Source organism: Physeter macrocephalus, chromosome 2 (genome assembly GCF_002837175.3).
Source record: "Physeter macrocephalus isolate SW-GA chromosome 2, ASM283717v5, whole genome shotgun sequence".
Lineage (NCBI taxonomy): Eukaryota > Metazoa > Chordata > Mammalia > Artiodactyla > Physeteridae > Physeter > Physeter macrocephalus.
In genome coordinates, this window is record NC_041215.1 from 130,835,205 (window position 1) to 130,858,809 (window position 23,605).

Consider the following 23,605-nt stretch of genomic DNA (forward strand, 5'->3'; position numbering starts at 1 on the left):
TTCACCACTGGGTCCCCAAAGCCTAAGGCAGTGTTTAGCAGCAGTGGTAAGATTTGTTTAAATGAGTAAATGAATGAATGACCCAGTGTCTTAGAACGGCCCTTATTTTGCTCTGTTTGATTTTTGTGCAGCTGTAGTTTCTCCTTGTCTTCAGGTGAATAGAACTAAAATATGTGTTTTTATTCATTCAACAAATATTTTTTGAGTGCATATTATGTGTCAGACACTGTTCTAGACATTGGAGATACAGTGGTAAACAAGACCAACAAAGTTCCTGCCCAAATGGAATAATCCACTGGGGGAATAGGCAGTGAAGCTTTATTCCCTATAAGGTAAAGGGGTGACAAATTTTTGAAAAAAGAATAAAGCATAGTAAGAAATGCGTCTTCCTTTACATCCCAGTGCACATATACATATAGATGTAACTTAGGATGAAATAATACCTACTTTTTCTACGTATGATGTAATCCTGATATTTTAAAATTGTATTTCATTTTTTAAAAAATGCTAGTCTCATTAAGTTATTTCATCATGTATACGCTGATAGGTCACAACTTGCTTTTTTAAAAAAAAATTTTTAATCATTGAACAAAGCTATCTTTAAATTTTATAGTGCTTTACAGTTTTCAAAAGTTTCACACACATGATTTCATATAATCCGATAATAACCCTTTTTTTTTTTTTTTTTTTTTTTGGCGGTACGCGGGCCTCTCACTGTTGTGGCCTCTCCCGTAGCGGAGCACAGGCTCCGGACGTGCAGGCTCAGCGGCCATGGCTCATGGGCCTAGCCGCTCCGTGGCATGTGGGATCTTCCCGGACCGGGGCACGAACCCGTGTCCCCTGCATTGGCAGGCGGACTCTCAACCACTGTGCCACAAGGGAAGCCCTAATAACCCTTTTTTATCCCCTACTCCTATATTTCCCTTCCCACTTCCCTGTCCCCACTGATAACTACTAGTTTGTTCTATCTGTGAGTCTGCTTTTATTTTTTGTTTTATTCACTAGTTTGTTGTATTTTTCAGATTCCACATATAAGTGATATCATGCACTATTTGTCTTTCTCCATCTGACTTAATTTCACTTAGCATAATGCCCTCCAAGTCCATCCATGTTGCTGCAAATGGCAAAATTTCATTCTTTTTTGTGGCTGAGTAGTATTCCATTGTGTATATACATTTGTGTGTGTGTGACACCCCACATCTTTATCCGTTCATCTGTTGATGGACACTTAAGTTGCTTCCATATCTTGGCTATCGTAAATAACACTGCTATTGGGGTGTGTATATCTTTTTGAATTAGTGAATTTTGTGAATTTTTAATTTCTCAACTCGCTTTTTGAGAAGTACTCCTGTAGCTCTTCAGCGTGCTTATTTATGCTGAAGGACTTTTATAGGTTAGTATCTCAAATATTGGGTTGCTTATTTATGTTGAAGGACTTTTTTAGGTTAGTATCTCAAATATTGGGTATGCTTTGAAGAACCACAAGGTAAACATAAATAATCTGGAGGGGCTTCCCTGCTGGCGCAGTGGTTAATAATCCGCCTGCCAATGCTGGGGACATGGGTTTGAGCCCTCGTCCGGGAAGATCCCACATGCCGCGGAGCACTAAGCCCGTGCGCCACAACTACTGAAGCCCGTGCACCTAGAGCCTGTGCTCCGCAACAAGAGAAGCCACTGCAGTGAGAAGCCTGTGTGCCACAACGAAGAATAGCCCCCGCTCGCCACAACTAGAGAAAGCCCGCGCGTAGCAGTGAAGACCCAACGCAGCCAAAAATAAATAAATAAAATAAAAATAAAATAAATTTATTAAATAAATAAATAATTAATTAATCTGGAGTCAAAATTTCCTCGGGAGAGCACCAGCTAGATGTGACAGCACTCAAACCTTGAGTCACTCAGAGCTGGAGAATAGTTCTATCACATCGTGTTCCTGGCCAGTGAGTATAGGCGGTAAGTCATGAGTATTAGCAAGACTAGAGGCAGACACATTTGAAAAGCATAGCCACTTGGTATATGTACAGCTGTATAGATCTTTTTATAATAATTAACAGCACCACCACAGTTATAGTATACTATGGTCATACAGTCATGATCCTGGATGATCACTAAATATTTAATTGTTTTCAACCTATTTTTTTTTCATGAAGACAGGGAAATAGGTAATTTTCTTTTAAGATATTCATCTAAAATGGTTAAAAATGTTAAGTTTTATTGTTTAAGTAGCAAATAAATCTTTAGCTGCCTAGAATGACTAAAGAATATCGATTAAAATAATTTGATTTCTAAATAAACATGCTTCAGTAACCAGATAATCATGTCTCTTCAAATTGTCTCTTCAGAATGATGTCCCAGGAATGCTGGCTTATAGCCTCAAGCTCTGCATGTCTTTAATGCAAAATAAACAGTTTCGGAATAAAGTACTGAGAGTTCTAGTTAAAATCTACATGAACTTGGAGAAACCTGATTTCATCAATGTTTGTCAGGTAATAACATTGCATTACTTTACACTGTACTGCTGGGCCATGCCTCACTACATTACATTATATAACATCACATCACTATAATTTCATACATTATCTCAATTGATCTTTACAACAGCCTTGTGAAGATGCTTTATGCGTTTATATTCCATTTTACTGATAAGAAACTGAATCTCTCAAAACTAAAAAGCTGTTTTGTTATAATGTGTTATTTCTATGTATTTTTTTTCATTTTGAAAATAAGCATTTAAGGAAATTTTTGAAAATGAGGTTGAAAAAAAAAAGGTAGGGCTTCCCTGGTGGTGCAGTGGTTGAGAGTCCGCCTGCCGATGCAGGGGACCAACAGTGAGAGGCCCGCGTACCGCAAAAAAAAAAAAAAAAAAAAAAAAGGTAGAAGAAAAGATAAAAACGGTACCTATGTTATGTCATTCTAAAAAGAATTTCAGCTATAAAAATTATCTTTCGTTTCATTCCCCAAACACCAGCCAAGACCTTTGGGTATATTTTCTTTATCTCTTTTCATGTACGGACTTGCTTGCACACTTAAAAAAAATTAAGACAGTATAGAAAATATATAAAATGAAAAGTGTATCTTTCCCTTTCCATTGGCCTTTTCCCAATTAAAAGATTCATAAATGTTTTTCCTCCACTTACTAGCACGTGTGGAGCTACCTCATTCTTTTCAATGGCTAGATTGTGTTTTATTGACAAATTTTTGTATTCTGCTTAGAGCACAGCATTTTATCACGCATTTGGTTTGTTATTTTTTCATTATAATGTGTTCTCAGTATGTGTTTCTATCCTCTATACATATTTAAAATTTAGATTAATACATCCTTTTTATCAATGCTTTTTTAAAAAATTGAGTATAGTTGATTTACAATATTAGTTTTAGATGCATAGGAAAGTGATTCAGGTTTTTATTATTTTTCCAAATTATTTTCCATTATAGGTTATTACAAGATACTGAATATAGTTCTCTGTGCTGTACAGTAAATCCTTGTTGCTTATCTATTTTATATATAGTTTTTGATGCTTTTTAAACCAAGCGTGAAACACAGAAAAAGCTGGAAGAAAAATATCCACCTTTATAGCACCCGAAGTCTACCTAACGTTTTAGTATATTTCCTTTCACTTTTCTCTATATGGGTTTTTGGAGTTTTGTTTGCTTCTAAATAGTTTTTAATAGTTTTTAAAATAGTTTTTAAAAACTTACATGAAAAACAGTAGTCCTTTGCCTTCTTCCTCTGTGTATTTCAGTTTTATTCCTCAGAAGTAATTTTATTTCTTTTAGCTATTTTATTCCTTGTCCCTGTAAAATTCTTTTTTAATTTATTTTACATTTTTAAAATATGTATTTGAACAGATAATATTACAGTCACATGATTCAAAATTCATGAAGAATCAAAGGATATACAGTAAGAAGTCTTCTTGACACTTCTTTCCTTTGGCTCCCAATTTCCCTTCCCTGGAAGCAAGCAGTATCAATTATATATTTCCTTCAATTTAACATTTTTTCATGTTTTAACGTTTCGCAAATTCTTGTACAAACTCTTTCTTGATTGTGCAGTAGTCATTCAGTGGATATACTTTGCCTTTCTTAACCAGTCTCCTGGTATTGGTCATTTATTTTGTTTCCATAATTTCCTATTCTTAATTTATAATAACTTTGGTTAATGTGTTCATTTTGAAATTGAGTAATTTGCTGCTTAAGGGAACAAGAAAATTTAAATTGAATTCTTAAAAGAAAAATCCTGAATTTATTGGGTGGTTTTTGTTAAAACATGTGGCAAATCCTAAGAGTAGTAAGAGAAATGCTTCAAAATGGTCATTTTAAAATGTGCCTCTTGTCCTGGCCCAGCACAATACAATGTGTTAAATGAATGAACGACTCCTACAATTTATGGTAAAGCAGAAAATAAGTTACAGAGCACTTGATAGCGATTTATGGATAAGATTTAAAGAAGCCAAGATTCATTCACCAACCGGTTATTGAATATTGCTAATTGCCAGGCACAGTGTTAGGAGCTGTGAATATAAGTTGTATGGATTTTCTTATGGAAGGCAGATTCTATTTTCAGAAAAACTTTGGTGCCAGGATCAGAAATAGAATGCTAGACTAGATAGTCTGCCTCAGTTTGCCTTTACTTAAGATTTGTTGACTATCACTCTCTAAGTATCTTGTAGACAAAGTTTTCAATTATTATGTAATTGTTCTTTATCTGCATTTCAGTGCTTAATTTTCTTAGATGATCCTCAGGCCGTGAGTGATATCTTAGAAAAACTGGTAAAGGAAGACAACCTCCTGATGGCTTATCAGATTTGTTTTGATTTGTATGAAAGCGCTAGCCAGCAGTTTTTGTCATCTGTAATCCAGAATCTTCGAACTGTTGGCACCCCTATTGCTTCTGTGCCTGGATCCACCAATACGGGTACTGTTCCAGGATCAGAGAAAGACAGGTATAAGTATCTTTTTCTGTATCAGAACTAATTCAACAATCTTTATTTCATTTTGGGAATAGATATTTATAGACAACATAATCTAAGAATAAATTTCACCATTAGCTTTCCTAGATTAGCCTCTTACTAAAGCTATTGCTCTGTTTTGCACTCTGCTGCATGCATTAAGGAAAACTGAAGAAATGGACCCTTATGGAAAGAAATGGAAGTGGTTGTCTGATGGAGAGGGTGCCTGCCAGACAGCATGTGGGCTATTTAATCAAGTAAATTAAAAATCTCAGATAGGGCTTCCCTGGTGGTACAGTGGTTAGGAATCCGCCTCCCAATGCAGGGAACATGGGTATGAGCCCTGGTATGAGAAGATCCCACGTGCCACGGAGCAACTGAGCTTGTGCGCCACAACTACTGAGCCTGCTCTCTAGAGCCCGTGAGCCACAACTACTGAAGCCCGTTGCTCCTACAGCCCCTGCTCCACAATGGGAGAGGCCACCGCAGTGAGAAGCCCGCGCACCGCAGCGAGGAGTGGCCCCCACTCACCGCACCTAGAGGAAGCCCACACACAGCAACAAAGACGCAACGCAGTCAACAATAAAATAAATAAAATTTTTAAAAAAATCTCAGATGGGGTAGGTTGGGCTAGATTTTAGGCATTTGGGTTAGATATTTGTACAGTTAGAAACATTCTCAGCTTTTTTTTTTTTCTTTTTTTAAACAAGGATGTTTCCGCTCACTAGTCCTTTTCTTTTTTTTTTAATTTATTTATATTTATTAGTTTTGGTTGTGTTGGGTCTTCATTGCTGTTCCCAGGCTTTTTCTAGTTGCAGCCAGCGGGGGCTTCTCACTGCGGTGCCTCCTCCTGTTGCAGAGCACGGGCTCTAGGCGCACGGGCTCTAGGCGCACGGGCTCTAGGCGCACGGGCCCTAGAGCACATGCTCAGTAGTTGTGGCACACGGCCTTAGTTGCTCCGCAGCATGTGGGATCTTCCCGGACCAGGGCTCTCACTGCGGTGCCTCCTCCTGTTGCAGAGCACGGGCTCTAGGCGCACGGGCTCTAGGCGCACGGGCTCTAGGCGCACGGGCCCTAGAGCACATGCTCAGTAGTTGTGGCACACGGCCTTAGTTGCTCCGCAGCATGTGGGATCTTCCCGGACCAGGGCTCGAACCCATGTCCCCTGCATTGGCAGGCGGATTCTTAACCACTGGACCACTAGGGAAGTCCCCATTCTCAACTTTTTTAATGCTTTTATTAGAACTAATAAAAATTACTGTAAGTCAGTAATCTTGTAATCTTCATTTATTTAGGTTTTCTTTCATTTCTCTCAACAGTGTTTTTGTAGATTTTAGTTCAGGAGTTCTGTACATTTTTCCCTAAATTAATTCCTAAGTATATTAGGTCTTTTAATGCTGCTGTAAATGGTACGTTTAAATTTCAATTTCCAGTTGTTTGTTGCTAATATATAGAATTACAATTGATTTTTCTATGTTAATGTTGAACCCCACAATCTTGCTTAAGTTACTTATTAGGTCTAGTAAATTTTTTTTATAGATCCCTTTATAGAATTTTCTACATAGGAATCATGTCATCTGTGAACAGAGACAATTTTACTTCTTCCTTTGGAACTTTCATATCTTTTCCCCCCTTATTTTTTTCTGCATTGGTTAGGAAATCCAAACATTCTTCCTTTGTTCCTAATCGTGGGGTAATAGCATTTTTTTCTTTTTGATTTAAAAATTTTCTTTCTCCTTACCCTCTCTTTTTCTTGGTTGTGTTTATTTGCTTTCATGTTCTTTCTGAGTTGATCTTAATTTCTGAAGTAATTTTCCTTCTTCTTCCATTCCCAGTTTTTCCCTAGTTATTTTATTTCATTTCTGATATATAATATTCTTTTATATCTTGTAAAAGTTTTCTTCATATCTTTGATCTCTTTTCAAATAATTTTTTCTTATAATAGTGAATGGGATTTTACTTTCATCCTTTTCTGTGGTTTATCTTTACTGAAATTAGTTTTCCTAAATATTTACAAAGGAGGCTTGTTTAGGATAGTTTTTCTAATTTCCCTGTTCTCTAGAACTTCCTCTTTTATTGTGTTTGTGGAGTTTTAAACAAAATGCTGTCGTATGTTCTGAGATCTCCTGGCTCTGTTTCCTTTCTCACTTTTATTTCAGCCTTCTTTTTCCCTCATTTCTGCCTCCTTAATTTGGATTCTGTGCCCAGCATTTTCTCCTCAGTGTAGTGCTTTGACCTAGAAGGGGGTGTCGTCTGGTTCGTTTAAGAGTTGTTGAGGCTCCAGCTGCTTTGCTTCAGACTGGTCTTTGTGGCTCGTGGTGGTATATCTTCATCTGACCGTGTTTTGGGAATCTGGGAGATACTTTGTCACCTGGTTTTGTTGTCCATATATTTTGTTAACCTAGTTAGTTGCTTTGCGTGTTTTTATGAATTTATTTGGTGGAAATTCAGTAACTGGGTTGCCGCCATCTTATTTAACAATCTTTTTCGTTTCCTAATGGCAGTACTCAAGAAGTAATTAACTGTTTTTTCCTTGCAAAATATTTAATTTGGACATGGTGCAGACCTTCAGTTTGATTAAAAGGAAAAAAAAAAAGCCACCCACACATACTATTCAGAAAAGATTTATCACATTAGTAACTATTGGTTCTCTTCTTTTTAGTGACTCAATGGAAACAGAAGAAAAGACAGGTAGTGTACTTGTAGGAAAGACACCAGAAGCGGTAAGTGTGCTTTTTGAAGTTGAGGTTGCCATTTAAACATATATTTCCACACTGTATTGTAAATTATTTAAAAGTGTTTCATACCTGCTTTCATGGAGGTTTATTATTAAGTTTGATACCAAAGTTATTTTATACAAATGCATTTTCTATAAAATGTAAAATTTTAAAGATTCACCCCAGGGAATTCCCTGGTGGTCCAGTGGTTAGGACTTGGCACTTTCACTGCTGACAGGGCCTGGGTTCAATGCTTGGTCAGGGAGCTAAGATCCCACAAGCCACACAGCACGGCCAAAAAAGAAAAAAGATCAATCCCGGAAAGCACTTGACTTAGAAGAAATCAAATCCTCAGATCCTTATCAAAGAATGAACTCTGTCCAGAATAACTCTGAATTACCTGTCACAGGGTGAGAAAAAATGTATGGCTTCTAACAAATAAATGGCAACTTATCATAGAGGGGGAGGGGTAGTTTAGTTGTCTTTATTTTTAGTATTCGTGGTGTGTGGAGAGTGGGGCAAGGATTAGAGCAGTGGTCTGTTGGATGTAAATGTTTCCTCCATCAGGATTTTTGGTTTCTGGTTATCAGGTATATAAATTTCAGCTCTTCTTCACATGGTTGGAGAGTTGTGTTGATGGCTTGGTAGTTCATGAGATCATATATATATGTGTTGGTTAAAGGTGCTTTTTCTCAATTTGGAGGAGGGAGTTTCTCACCTAAACTGTAAGTTGGCTGTGTATAAAATAGTTCTCCTTGCATATCACCAGTAGTTAGTTACTCTTTTACAGTTTTTTTTAATATTAAAATATTTTATATTGGAAGCGAGTTTGGAGTGAATTGCATTCTTCCATCAAGCTGGTATCATATCTCAATGGCATCTAATAAAGAAATAAATTACTTTCTCTCAAATAAATGATACATGAGTTTTCTAGATCCTACTGTTAAAATATGGGTTTTGTTTGTGTATGACTGTGAATTTCACTGGTTTAGGGCTGTTAAAATAAAGTTAGCTTACTGGATTTCAGTAATACAACAATTTTCATTCTTGTTTGTTCGGCAGAGTCCAGAGCCCAAGGACCAGACTTTGAAAATGATTAAAATTCTAAGTGGTGAAATGGCTATTGAGTTACATCTGCAGTTTTTAATCCGAAACAATAACACAGATCTCATGATTCTAAAAAACACAAAGGTAGGAAATTCATCTGTAATGGAGGCCTTTTTCTTATATTTATTTCTTTGTTGAATAAGTACTTACATTTATTTCTTATTGAATAATTTGTTGCATTTTATTCCTGATCAAGGAAATAAGTATTTTTAAAAAAATAACAATGAGAGAAATGCTTATCTTGTTGAAGAAGAAAGGGAATTAATATTGATTGAGCTCCTGTTTTTTGTGCTAGTCTCTCATTGGGAAGTTTAGTGGCTTTTGTTGTGTGTGTGTGGTACGCGGACCTCTCACTGTTGTGGCCTCTCCCGTTGCGGAGCACAGGCTCCGGAGGCGCAGGCTCAGCGGCCATGGCTCACGGGCCCAGCCGCTTCGCGGCATGTGGGATCTTCCCGGACTGGGGCACGAACCCGTGTCCCCTGCATCGGCAGGCGGACTCTCAACCACTGCGCCACCAGGGAAGCCCAGTCCCACTTTTTTAAGTTAGCTTTTATTTGAATGTATATATGTGGCATTTGGATAAATGCCACAATCAGAACATTAATACAGGTTGTGTGTTTGTTTTTCCCACTGAACTGCAAACTCCTTGAGAATAGGGGTTCTTACCTTGATATTGTAACCTTTTTTGAGATATTGATCCTAACAATTATTAATTTTTGAAAAGATAATCTATTCCTCTGGTTCAAAAAATGTTTTAATATAAAAAGATACATAGTACAAAAAATCTTCCTGCCTTGCTTGTGTTATTTACCCAGTATCCTTTCCCAAAGTCATTTATTCATTTTTTATTGTCATACTATTCCATTACTAAGCAGTTGTTTGATTGAGGCATATGTAATCATGCTTCTCCAGACTTTCAGAATAATTTTTACAGATGGCAAAAAGAATAATATAATTTGCATTTATGACAATTTTCTGATGTTTATCTTTATAACACAGTCTCATTAAAAATAAACAAAATAACTTTGGTGCTTGCCAGAGTTACAGTGCCAGAAGAGGTGCAGCATTGCTCTCAGGTTACCCCAATACTTTGGAGACCTTGAGCAAGATACTGAAGAGAAATGGCAAACTATTCAGAAACCAAAAATTAGAAAATCTGCTGCATAAATTCCTACCTAAAATCTACTACTGACCTCAAGTTAAGACCACAAATAAAACTTTGTTTGACTTGCTTGTTTTTTATAAGCTAGCTATTTAATGTTTATAAAAGAAATATCCAAGATTCGTATGTTAAATACCAGTTCAGTTTATTCATGTTTTCATCACAAAACAGGGCCTCTTACTGTGTGTTCACGTGCAAGCCTGCATTTGTATGAATACTTTGCTAATAATAAAAGTCTGTATTTGTTTTTGTAGGATGCAGTAAGGAATTCTGTGTGTCACACAGCAACTGTTATAGCGAACTCCTTTATGCACTATCATAGAGGGGGAGGGGTAGTTTAGTTGTCTTTATTTTTAGTATTCGTGGTGTGTGGAGAGTGGGGCAAGGATTAGAGCAGTGGTCTGTTGGATGTAAATGTTTCCTCCATCAGGATTTTTGGTTTCTGGTTATCAGGTATATAAATTTCAGCTCTTCTTCACATGGTTGGAGAGTTGTGTTGATGGCTTGGTAGTTCATGAGATCATATATATATGTGTTGGTTAAAGGTGCTTTTTCTCAATTTGGAGGAGGGAGTTTCTCACCTAAACTGTAAGTTGGCTGTGTATAAAATAGTTCTCCTTGCATATCACCAGTAGTTAGTTACTCTTTTACAGTTTTTTTTAATATTAAAATATTTTATATTGGAAGCGAGTTTGGAGTGAATTGCATTCTTCCATCAAGCTGGTATCATATCTCAATGGCATCTAATAAAGAAATAAATTACTTTCTCTCAAATAAATGATACATGAGTTTTCTAGATCCTACTGTTAAAATATGGGTTTTGTTTGTGTATGACTGTGAATTTCACTGGTTTAGGGCTGTTAAAATAAAGTTAGCTTACTGGATTTCAGTAATACAACAATTTTCATTCTTGTTTGTTCGGCAGAGTCCAGAGCCCAAGGACCAGACTTTGAAAATGATTAAAATTCTAAGTGGTGAAATGGCTATTGAGTTACATCTGCAGTTTTTAATCCGAAACAATAACACAGATCTCATGATTCTAAAAAACACAAAGGATGCAGTAAGGAATTCTGTGTGTCACACAGCAACTGTTATAGCGAACTCCTTTATGCACTGTGGGACTACCAGTGACCAGTTTCTTAGGTAAATATGCTTGTAGGTTCCCACTTTGGTTTAAAATTGTCTTTGACAGAGACCCTGTTGACATTGTCACATGGATGTGGGGAGCTTTCCCTGCCTGACAGTCCTGAATTTTAAATTCTACTTTTCTATTTTATAAATTTGTAAAATTGCATATGCCTACCTGTTTTGAGGTAAAATTAATTTTCTTTATTAGTTGCCTTGAATGTAGGTTTTTGAATGAAATACGTTAAGCTTAGAAATTTAATACAGTTTTGCTTTTGTTCATAGTGGAATTACATGTCATGCATTTTTTAAAAGTCCTCAAAATATTAAGAAGAACTTAGGAGGTAAAATGGAATCATCAGTAACTTGAGATCCATAAAGTAAAATGATTTGTAACAGTTCAAGGTGAACGTTTTAATGCTTTGACGTTAGCGTTATTAAAAGCTTTATGGAATTCATTTCAGTAGTGTTGCTGAATTTCCTTTTCTTACAGAGATAACTTGGAATGGTTAGCCAGAGCCACTAACTGGGCAAAATTTACAGCCACGGCCAGTTTGGGTGTAATTCATAAGGTAATATATACCGATCATGGTGAGCAGGCATCAGAACAGAAGCAATTTTCCTGGAGTTAAGAAAAAAACTAAAGTTTACTATAATTCATTGACAGGTACATTTTGTTAAATTGGATCAGTCCTCATACAGGAAAGGATAAAGTAAAGAAGAAATGTGTGTTTGTTTTTTTTTTTTATAAAAAATGGAAATCTTTTTCCTGTGAAGACTAGCTAAGACATTTCTCAAAATGAATTGAAATAAGTTATTTGCATTGTCTAAGATGAATTTGGGGAACTGTTATAAAACAAGGAGGGGGTGGGAATTGCAGCATTTGTTTCTAACCAGGATGTGACTGGGTCATTTAAAGGCTGTCTTCTTGTGTGAGTGATAAAGTTACTTAGGAGAGAGCCCCAATTCCCCCTTCACTCTGGAGAAAAAGCAATAATCATAGAAAATGTTACATCTTCTTTTCTCTGACTTTCTTTTACTGACACCTTTGTGGTGGCTCAAATTTACAGGGTCATGAGAAGGAAGCATTACAGTTAATGGCAACATATCTTCCCAAGGACACCTCTCCAGGATCAGCCTATCAGGAAGGTGGAGGTCTCTATGCACTAGGTCTCATTCATGCCAATCATGGTGGTGATATAATTGACTATCTGCTTAACCAGCTTAAGAATGCCAGCAATGATGTAAGTATTAGAATGGAAAAATAAATTCCCATTACTTAAGAGTCCAGGGAAACATTATATTTGCCAAATTATTTTAGTGAATAGAAATTTTGTAGGATTCCCAAACCAGTACTGTTCTCATTGAATCTTTTCTTTCTTTCTTTATTTGGTTGCGTGGGTCTTAGTTGTGGCAGGTGGGCTCCTTAGTTGTGGCTCGTGGGCTCCTTAGTTATGGCTGGTCAGCTCCTTAGTTGCAGCACATGGGCTCCTTAGTTGTGGCATTCATGTGGAATCTAGTTCCCTCACCAGGGATCGAACCCGGCCCCCTGCATTGGGAGCATGGAGTCTTAACCACTGCACCACCAGGGAAGTCCCTAGAATCTTTTCTTTTGAAGGTAGTATCCTCTCCTTCTCTATAAGCTAAAATCGTGCTTCTCAGTCCTTTAAACCTTGTGTGTGAGGAGCAAAATAAAGTACCAGATATTTATATTGATAAAATATGTGTTGTATTCCCACACTTCAGCATCTTGTTATGTTATATAAGTGACTTTAGTGATCATTTAGCCTAATTCTATTATTTTTCAGGAAACTAAAGCCCAAAGAAATTGCATGTACTCTTTTGAGAATCAGAATTCTTGCTTGTTTGATCTTTGATGATTTTTTAAATGTGACTCTTTTGGAAAAACTTACTAAGCAGCCCTGTTCTTTTTTTTAAGGAACCTTGACACATGGGATTTTAGACTTTAACTTTTATGTTAGTCTCTTTTAGAAGGCTATTGGGAGAGTAGCTAAGTGAGCCAGAAAATTCTGTCCTACTTCAGTGAAAAGACTGAGGCCAGTAGGAAGGTCTTTCTCAGCTAATAAACCCCCTATCCACAAACCATATAGTTTATACATATCTCTACCTCATTTCCTGTGTTGGTCTCAGGTAAAAATTTTCTTGTCAGTTAAAACTTTTTGGTTACCAGCAATAAAACCCTCTGCTTAAACAAGGAGTTTATTGGAAGTAGCTTATTTAATTAAAGGAAAAGCTGATGAACCAGTTCTCGCAAAGGTTAAGGGCGGGGCAGTTGTAGGAATCTAGATAACAGGAACTAATGGAATCATCTCTTCAGGGCGCTACTGTCAGGGTGAATGAACTTGAGATGTTTTTGGTCCTTGGGTCATTCCACCTAAGAAAGATTAAAATTCCAGAGGAGCATCTGATTGGCCTGTCTTGGGTCACAGGCCCACACTTCCGCTAGGGGAAGATGGGAGCTTGTTTTAAGTGATGGTCCCACCAAGACTCGAACCAGTGGGGAGGAATATTCCCCAAGCAGGAATGGGGTGCTGTCACCGATAAAAGGATACTGTACATTCAAAAGTAACAGATCACCGCAAAAGTGTTCTTCAAATAAAGACTAACTTTTGGTCTTGACACCATTTTCTCCCACTTTCTTCATAACCATGAAGTTATGAAGAAACTTTTTTCTCCTCTGTCTTCAGTTTCCTTCTATGCTGCCTCCCTCAGTCCACAAGCATCTTCAGGTCTCACCTATCAAAAAAAATCTTTCCTCGCCACTTGCTTCTGCCTTTTAGTTGTCATCTTTCTCCTCCCCTTCTCATGTAAATTTATTAAAAGAGAGCTGTACTGTCTCCACTTTCATTTTTTTCATTTCCTTCTCAACTCACTATTATTTTGCATCAGCAAGCAGCATTCTTTTGAAACTGAAATTGGTGAGGTTACCACTGGCCCTCTGTATCTTTTTTTTTTTTTTTTTTTTGGCGGTACGCGGGCCTCTCACTGTTGTGGCCTCTCCCGTTGCGGAGCACAGGCTCTGGACTCGCAGACTCAGTGTCCATGGCTCACGGGCCCAGCCGCTCCACAGCATGTGGCATCTTCCCAGACCAGGGCACAAACCCGCGTCCCCTGCATCGGCAAGGCAGACCCTCAACCACTGCGCCACCAGGGAAGCCCCCTCTGTATCCTTTGATCATACTTCCTTGTGGCATCTTCCCAGACCAGGGCACAAACCCGCGTCCCCTGCATCGGCAGGCAGACCCTCAACCACTGCGCCACCAGGGAAGCCCCTTCTGTATCCTTTGATCATACTTCCTAGGCCAGCTGTCTTCCATGCCTAATATCACAACGTACTTTGAAATTAGAATGAAAGCTTGGATTTTAAGTGCAGTGTACCAAATAAATGGAGCCCATCCTTTTTCTGTAGATTGTTCGACATGGTGGCAGTTTGGGCCTTGGTTTGGCTGCCATGGGGACTGCACGCCAGGATGTTTATGATTTGCTAAAAACAAACCTTTATCAGGATGATGCTGTGACAGGTAAGTGATTCTTTCCAAAGATGACAAACTTTAGGATTAATTAATGTAACTGTAATATTTGTTTTCTACCTATGTTTTGTGGTCTCTTAACAATCTAATGGATTTCTCTATTTGTAGAGAATTCTTTTTAGGAATTATAGGAGTAGATTTCTCTATTTGCCCCATTTATCAAACTCATCTTATAAAAATATGTTTTGTGATATATAGGCTTTTTAAAATGGTATATCTTGTGTGTATGTCTGTATAACTGACTTTTGCAAATAGAGGTTTATTAGAGTGATTTGCTTGTATCCTGAGGCTGTCTATACTGCTTGGTGATAATGTAGAAAAAATATTGCCGTAATGTCTCCTTTGAAATCACTGTACGATTTGGTACTGTATCCTATCAAGATTTAAAAGGAAAACAGCTGTAAATATATGGATGTACTTCCACGTAAACTATTTTTTATATCTGATGACTTGAAAAAATGCTCTCAGAAGCTAATGGTTGTTTTGATAGTTGATGCTAATAGTTAGCACTTCCAATAGGATATGTTTTATTTACTTTACATACATAACTCTTATTCTTTAATGTTTTGCTTTTCACTCACTAGGGGAAGCAGCTGGCCTGGCCCTAGGTTTGGTTATGTTGGGCTCTAAAAATGCCCAAGCTATTGAGGACATGGTTGGCTATGCACAGGAAACTCAGCATGAGAAGATTCTACGTGGTCTTGCAGTTGGCATAGCATTAGTGATGTATGGGAGGATGGAAGAGGCTGATGCTCTCATTGAATCTCTCTGCCGTGATAAGGTGAGATTATTATTATTATTCATCCTTTTTTCCCTGCATTTCCTCACCCTCCGGTTATTATATCCAGCATTTACAGAAACACTTAACCTTTACTGGAAATTATCTCTGTTCCTATCAGAACTCTTAGGCACATTTGTTGATAAAACTTCTCAAAAGATATATAAAGCCTAATAGAATTTAGGAAGGAAAAACACTGATTAAAAGAGGTGAGCAGGGCTAATTTGAGAATTTTAAATTTAATCAGGACTTCAGTGATTTTCAAATAAGCAGATTTAGAAAAGTTCTTTAGAAATATATAAGTTGATTTCTTTTAGAAATAATGTTTTGGGGATGATTTCATAATCATTTAATAAGATATAAAGTTTACTTCATTGTTTTTTCATCAAAAAACAGTGCCAATCTCTATACTTATTTATTTGGGTGAGATTTTTTTCCTTTTCCTTTTGTTTTGTTTTTACAATGGTATTGTATATGGTAGGTAGTCAGTCGTAAACAGTACTGTCTTCTGTAATCTGATTAAAACCTCCACTGCTGGGCTTCCCTGGTGGTGCAGTGGTTGAGAGTCCGCCTGCCGATGCAGGGGACACGCGTTTGTCCGGGAAGATCCCACATGCCGCGGAGCGGCTGGGCCCGTGAGCCATGGCCGCTGAGCCTGCGCATCCGGAGCCTGTGCTCCGCAACGGGAGGGGCCACAGCGGTGAGAGGCCCGCGTACCACAAAAAACAAAAAAACCTCCACTGCTATAGTTTATTGATAAAACTACTAATTATTTTGCTCAACTGTCAGACTCCGTATCTCTTCCACTCAGTGCTCAGTGCCCAAGAGTTAAGTGGTAAGGTAAAAGCAAGTTAGAATGTAGAATTAGAAGCAAGCTTCTTTGTTGTTTGACAAATGGAAGTTGAGAATCATAGGGCAGTGAGTGTTGGTATTGGGCTTGAGTTTATACTTTATAAAAAGTGTGAGGCAGCATAGGCATGTTGCACAGAATACTGGGAATTAGAAGCAGTTAACTACTACCATATTAGAGTCTTTTAATTCTCCATTTGTTTAGAGAACTGCCAACCACAAAATTGTGCTCCTTGAGTTCATCATTTCTTACCTAAAACCAGCTCCCCTGATGGATGAAACTAAGCCTGTAGAAGTTACTATCTGAAATAAGTTGATGATTGACATTGAATTATTTCTTAGGATCCAATTCTTCGACGATCTGGAATGTATACCGTGGCCATGGCTTATTGTGGTTCGGGTAACAACAAAGCTATTCGCCGCCTGCTACACGTTGCTGTAAGTACTCTGACCTTTCTTGGATAGACATGGAAGAGAAAGTTTGCAGACAGACACTAAATGTGCTGATGACTGCACACCCACACCACACAACTACCACCAGCGGCCCCAGGTTCAGATTCTCATTCATGGAGCACAGTCAGCCGTAACCTAGCACCAGGTTCACTTAGCTTTTCAGAAGGGTACGGGAAAGGATAACAGAGTGTCTATTTGAATGAAAGTCCTTAAAGTCATTTAGGGGCAACTTCTGAAACTGTTCCAAGGGGCACCCTCATTTATAAGGGACAAGACCATGTGAATGGATCCAGGAACTTGGACATGCACTAGAACACAGCAGGGAATGAATGACACGGAGTCTTTGGCATCATTGAGCCTACAGCATCGTGGGGAATACAGATGCCAGAACAAATTAATACAAGTTTAATGAGAGTTACAACACAGAAAATTCAAACTGCATATCAGCTGCTCCCTTTAAGGAACATGATATGTCTTCCCATCTGCAAATAAATTGTAAAGCATTCGTCTAGGACTTCAGCACACCTCAGGAGAATTGTTCCTGGGTATTTCATATTTATTGTTATGATTGTGTATGGAATTTTCCTCCCATTACATTTTCTGCCAGGTTATTATTGGTGTAAAACAAAAGCTATTGATTTTTATAGATTTATTTTGTAAACTGGACACCTTATTAAACTCTTTTATTGTGTTTAAAAAAAAAAAAGACCATGTGAATGTGTGCAGCCACCCCAGGGTAGGAAAATCTAGTGAACAATAGGAACGACTTCTTTTTACAGCCTGTGAAGTTAGCTTCCAGGTACCCCTAAGGGACATGCTCTATGACAAGAGACACGTTGCACAGGAAAGCCAATCCCATGTTTTCCAACAGATTTTTTTCCGCTCAGAGTCGCCCAATCCAGGTACAGTTTTGCAGTGATAATGTTGCCTGATAGCACAGTGGACGTTCCATATGTCTTAACCCAGTAGGTTTCTACCATCTTGGTGCTGGGAGATGGTAGTCCCAAGGTCATCTTCCCATGCAGAAAGGGTTTAGAGCTATTATTATTTCTTTCTTCCTAGAAATATTCACATGACACAGTATTTATTAATTATTTATTATTTATCAGTGCAGCATGTGGTATGTTATAGATGGTTGTATTTTGCTTGAGTTTAGGGCATATGGTTTTGAAAACAACATTGAAGGAATGGTTAGATTTTCAGCGTGGCCCACAAAAGCTATGGTAGAGCTGAAATAGTCTTTAGAAGTAGCCCTGCATCTTAAACTTCACCAAACTATAAAGGCTTCTAAGCCTTGAAATGAAGAAATTCTCAGATGAATTTTTCTTAATTGGGGTAAGGCATTCTAATAGAGGAATACAGTAGTCCCCCCTTACCCACGGGGTATACGTTACAAGACCCCCAGGGGATGCCTGAAACCACGGATAGTACATATACTATGTTTTTTCATATACATACATACATACATACATACCTGTAATAAAGTGTAACTTATAAATTAGGCACAGTAAGAGAATACCTGAATTGCAGCATCACTACTCCTGTGCTTTGGGGCCATTATTAGGTAAAATAAAGGTTATTTGAATGTAAGCACTGCAATACGGCATCGATCTGATAACTGAGAGGGCTACTATGTGACTAGTGTGTGGATAGCATATACAACTTGGATACACCGAACAAAGGGATGATTTACATCCCAGGCGGGACAGAGTGGGATGGCGTGAGATTTCATTACAATACTCAGAATGACATGCAATTTAAAACTTATTAATTGTTTATTTCTGGAATTTTCCATTTAATAAATGTTCAGGCCACAGTTGACTGTGGGTAACAACTGAAACTGCTGAAAGTGAAACCATGAATTAGGGAGGTGGCTCCGGTAATATGCTAATGAGATCTAGTTTACATTTAAATGATGTGGGCCTCTCATATCAGTTTATTCTAGTAATGTAATGAATGTAGTAATAGGATGCATGTAGTATAATGTAATTATCCTTGAAATTTTTTCCTAGGTAAGTGATGTTAATGACGATGTCAGGAGGGCAGCAGTAGAATCTCTTGGGTTCATTCTCTTCAGGTAATAATTTCTAACTTCTGATTCTATTTATATTCCATTTCTATTTGTAGTTAGTAATTGAACAGAAACTAAATATCTGAGGAAGTATGTCTAGGTTCAGAGTGAGGACCATATAACAATAAAGTTAGTACTGTTCCTCTGAAAAAGAAGCCAGTATGTTTTGAGAGTCTCAGATGCTCTTTGAGAAGCAGTAGTCCTCTTCCCGTGTATATTGGTAATTCAAATGGGATGCTATCTCTCACACAGACTTGTAGCGTTCTTGAAGCTCTTTAATGAGAGTGAAAGGTATTAGGTTTTGTTTAAATGCAAAAGAGTGAAAAATTTGCAGATTTGGAGATGCCCTTGGCATTATAGTATGGTTGTGATTTAGAGGACACACTCTGAAACCAATCTTCCAGGATTGAATCTTGGCCCTGTCACTTACTAGCTGAGTGACTTTGGTCTTGTTACTTAGCGTCTTTGAACTTCGGATTCCTAAGGGTATGGTAATAGTACCTAAGACTGTTTTTTGACAGTTAAGTGAATTAATATGTCTAAAGCCCTTCGAACAGTATCTGGCATTAGTAAGTGCTATTCAAGTGTGTATGAGTAGTGGCAATTGTAAGAGTTAGTGGTGGTAGATGCAGTAGTACTTCTTACAGTAGTTCTTCTCTCCAATCTCATATACACTGTTTCTTTTTGCTAAGGTACTTTATCTTAAAATGCAACATAGGAAAATTAAAAGTATTTCTTTCAGCTCGTTTTTGGGCACTGCTTATTAGAGTTTACTTGTGATGAAATTACACAGTAAAATAAGTTCTGAAGGTGCATGTAAGATGAGTTTCATGTACTTTTAATCTTTGGCATAGGTATATATATATATATTTTTTCCAACAAATATTTACGCCACATCCACTGTGAACTGGTTAGAGGACCTTCTCTAAGATGCAAGATAGGAAGTTAACCATTTACTGCAGCCATTAAATATTTTTTTTTCCTATTGTGGATAAAAATGTTGAATAAAACAGCAAAGCACACATCCATATAGCGTGTTAATAGGCTTCTCCTTACACCAGTCAGTTTTGTTGAATGAGGTTGTTCCACAAAATACTAATCTCCTTTACTGTGTTACCTCTAACCCTCATTTGTCTAACTTGTTCACAAAGACACTAGAAAACTTTCACTAAATCCTAAAGACGTAGTATTTATACAGATCTACTAGTCTGGTACCTCTAAAACAGATTATGTGGTTAATTGGTTATTATTGTTTTTAGTAAATTCATAGAAGTATCACATGTTCATTGATTCCTTTTCTGAGATCCGATAAAACCTATTTGTGTTAAGCTATTCCACATTTTTTCAAAAGATCTACAGCAGACTCCATAGTTTAAATTTCTTGAGTCCTATCTCTTTTTGAACATTGGAATATTTAGCCACGTACAGTCCTTTTGTATCTTCGCCATTTTCTGTTTTTGCTCAGATTTGTCAACAGTGGTTCTACAATTATATTCACAAGTTCTGTTTCAGGGAAGTGATTCATTTAGCTTAGAGACTTGAACTCATTTAAGGCACCCAGTCTCTTCACCTGTTTTGCATTTTGATCACTCTTAACAACATTACTTTCTATCTTTCTGGTCTAAAAAGCATTCTCCTGAGACAAAAGATGGAAGCAAAATAGAAGTTGAATAGTTCTGTTTCCTTCCTGTCATCTTTGGCATATCATTCTAGCCAACCTGTAATGCTAACCTTTCCTTATTTTTGTTCCAGAGTTTAGACACAATTGAAAACCAAAAACAAATGGTTTTATTATTGATATTCAGGGAGGTTTTTTTAAAATTCTTATTGGAAAACTAGATAATTTGTATATGGAAAATATGTTCTTCTAGGTGTACCCTTAGTAACTATTGGCCTGTATAAAGAATTCTACTCATGATTGTCTCTTCCTTTGTTTTATATATTCATTGTCGGCTACTAACTGTTCCTATTAGTCACTTTATATTTTATATCATATAAATCAGTCAACGTAGTGTGTGTATTCTGCCACATAGGAAGTTGAGCTTTCATGAAAACTGTTTTTCTTCCATTTTTAACCTGACAGTGCTTTGCTCTCTAATTATCAAAATTCATTTCTGCCCTTGTATTTACTGTAGCTTACACATGTGCTCAATTCCCAGTTTCAGCAGCAGATGTCTTCCATGAGCTGCTTTTAGGCTTTGCTAAGATCTCTACTACCTAGGATACTCAGATCCAGCTAATGAGTTGGTTTTGTGCTCATTATTTCTAAGGGACCATTCGGAGTTCTGTTGCTGTTGTTTTCTTTTTTCTTCATAATATGATTCTTATAAGAAGTAGAAACTGGAAAAGACTTTAGAGATAACTTTGTCTAAAACTTCATGGATGAAGAAAATTAAATGTAATCAACTTGTCTAAGGAGTTGCAGTTAAAACCAAGTTCTCTAATTTTAGATTGTTGTCAATTCCCTGGAGTGATAATTTTTAAAGGTGAAAAAAACCTTAGAAATAAAACAGTATTCCCATTTTTTTTAAAGAGAAGGAAATTGAATTCCAAAATTGTTAACAAAACTTCCTGTTGTCATAGAGCTGAACGGTAGAACAGAAATTCAAAACAGGTCTCAGGATAGACCAATGCTTTCTCTACCATGCCTTTCCTTCAGAGCGCCTTCTTTCTGAGTGGCTCTGATAGAACATTTTTATTCTCAAATTTCCTTATTAAGTTTAATATTTGGAAAGTTTCTGTCCTGTATGCTAAGAATTAGTAAATGTTTTCTGATGTGTCATTGGTTGCTTTCTTAGTGTGCTCCATTTTCTCATTTCTTCCCTTTTAAACGTCACTTTTAAAATAACCACAGACATTTGGCCCCCTTGAATCGTGTTTTAAGGATTTATTTCTTCTTAATTTTTAAAACTTCTTTTAAAGTGTACTTATTGGACACAAATACTGAAAACATATCAGTAAACACGTATTTGTACTTCAGCACCTAAGGTGAAATTGTCTTATAGGAAACTAAAAATTTTCATGTATATTATCTCCTTTATTCTTAGGATAGTCCAGGGAGTTGTAGTATTTTCACTATTTCTTTCTCTTGGTATTTGTGGGTTATATGTTCATAATATATATGATAAAAATAGAAAATTAAATTGAAAAACATTCTTGCCAAGTTGAAATGAACCTAGTGTATTTTTAATCCAATAAATAGGTGATTCGTGGGTCCATTGTTACCAGTCTAGTCAGCAGATTTATTATCACAACTCTGTACAGACAGTACTGTGCTTGGCATTGACTGAAAACTCAGTTGGAATTGAGCAGAATCTGAATTATTTCATCTTCACATCGGAAAGGAAAATGAAGAAAGAGGCTAATAGAAGTATTAGTTTTTATATACTTGTTAAAATTAAGTTGCTATAATGGTGAACAAGTTGATGATCTGATATAGACCTTTCTTAAAATTAGATAATCTTTGATATCTGTGATCATCTTTGCTATGACTTAAGCTTACAATATAACACTAAATATTTCTCAATGTATACATTAACTTACTTGCACATATGGATGGATCTCACAAGATCAGAGGGAGATTCTTGGTACAGATATTTTTTAGACCACAAAAAATGGTTTTTTGAATAGAAATATGTTGCATCATCATAGATCCTTAGCATTTGAAGGAACCCTAGCAATCAAATAGTTACCACCAAATGCATAAATTATCTGTACAATATCTGCATTCACAATTTTATATCAATTTGATACATATTCTTTGTGTGCTGTTTTCTATTTCTGCCTCAGTGTCTGGATGCTGTAACTTCCTTTAGTTTTGTTTTTTTAATTCTTCCTTCTATCTGCATCTTTGTTTTCCCCTTGCATTCAATTAACAATAAATATGGAATAGAGTGAAAAAAATTTTTTCAAAATTATTCTTCTAAATAGGTACAATCTATTCCTTTTCTTTGAAGGTAGGACTATTAAAGAGAGTCCCTTTGTTGCCATAGCGGTGGTTAACTTCGAGATTTGCTTTTAAATATAGATTTCCTTAAAATGTTTTAGAAGTATCAGTTATGTATCAAAATGCTAAAAATTTTGTGCTGTGTTGTACTTTTTCAGGAATAGTTTATATTGGAGTTGTATTTCTTTTTCTAGAATCTTCTGGAAATACAAGAATGATCTCTCATTAACTAGCTTTCAGCTAACTGTAAGCAAGGAATTTTTTTCAGGAATTGAAGCTGAACAGCTTAAAGGTCTTATAGTTAATTCTGTGGGTGTGCATATGTTTAAGCACATACAAAAATTTGAAGTCAGTATAGAGCATGTGGGAAGATATTCCTTCCAATCTAGATTGTCTAGGGATAGAGCTTTGCCAGCGAGATTGCCATCTCTAGTATTTAAATTTTCTGAAACAATTTTATATGCCATCAGATACCTAAGACACAGTTTGGAATACTGTTGGAGTGATAAATCTCTGACTTGGCAAGAATGTAAATCTTAACATACACTAAACTCTTCATATTAGAGACTGGAACCAAAATAGATAAGAATGATTTTTTTTCTTTTTTTTTTTAAGGAACGTAAATTACTTTGCCTCTTACTCGAGATAACCCATCCCTTTTTTTTTTTTTTAACATCTTTTTTGGAGTATAATTGCTTTACAGTGTTGTGTTAGTCTCTGCTGTATAACAAAGTGAATCAGCTATACATATACCTATATCCCCATATCTCCTCCCTCTTGTGTCTCCCTCCCACCCTCCCTATCCCACCCCTCTAGGTGGACACAAAGCACCGAGCTGATCTCCCTGTGCTATGTGGCTGCTTCCCACTAGCTATCTATTTTACATTTGGTAGTGTACCT

The 23,605-nt window shown here is 36.8% G+C and overlaps 1 protein-coding gene across 1 annotated transcript in view; it reads left to right on the forward strand.

Annotated features, from left to right (window-relative positions):
- PSMD1 (proteasome 26S subunit, non-ATPase 1) overlaps positions 1 to 23,605 on the forward strand; it is a 106,839-nt gene that overhangs the window by 9,866 nt on the left and 73,368 nt on the right. The window contains exons 6-15 of the mRNA XM_024124467.3: positions 2,340 to 2,483; positions 4,714 to 4,940; positions 7,609 to 7,675; positions 10,858 to 11,075; positions 11,551 to 11,629; positions 12,128 to 12,301; positions 14,488 to 14,599; positions 15,193 to 15,389; positions 16,578 to 16,673; positions 18,701 to 18,765. Coding sequence (XP_023980235.1) covers positions 2,340 to 2,483; positions 4,714 to 4,940; positions 7,609 to 7,675; positions 10,858 to 11,075; positions 11,551 to 11,629; positions 12,128 to 12,301; positions 14,488 to 14,599; positions 15,193 to 15,389; positions 16,578 to 16,673; positions 18,701 to 18,765 — 1,379 coding nt within the window. The remainder of the gene's footprint in view (positions 1 to 2,339; positions 2,484 to 4,713; positions 4,941 to 7,608; positions 7,676 to 10,857; positions 11,076 to 11,550; positions 11,630 to 12,127; positions 12,302 to 14,487; positions 14,600 to 15,192; positions 15,390 to 16,577; positions 16,674 to 18,700; positions 18,766 to 23,605) is intronic.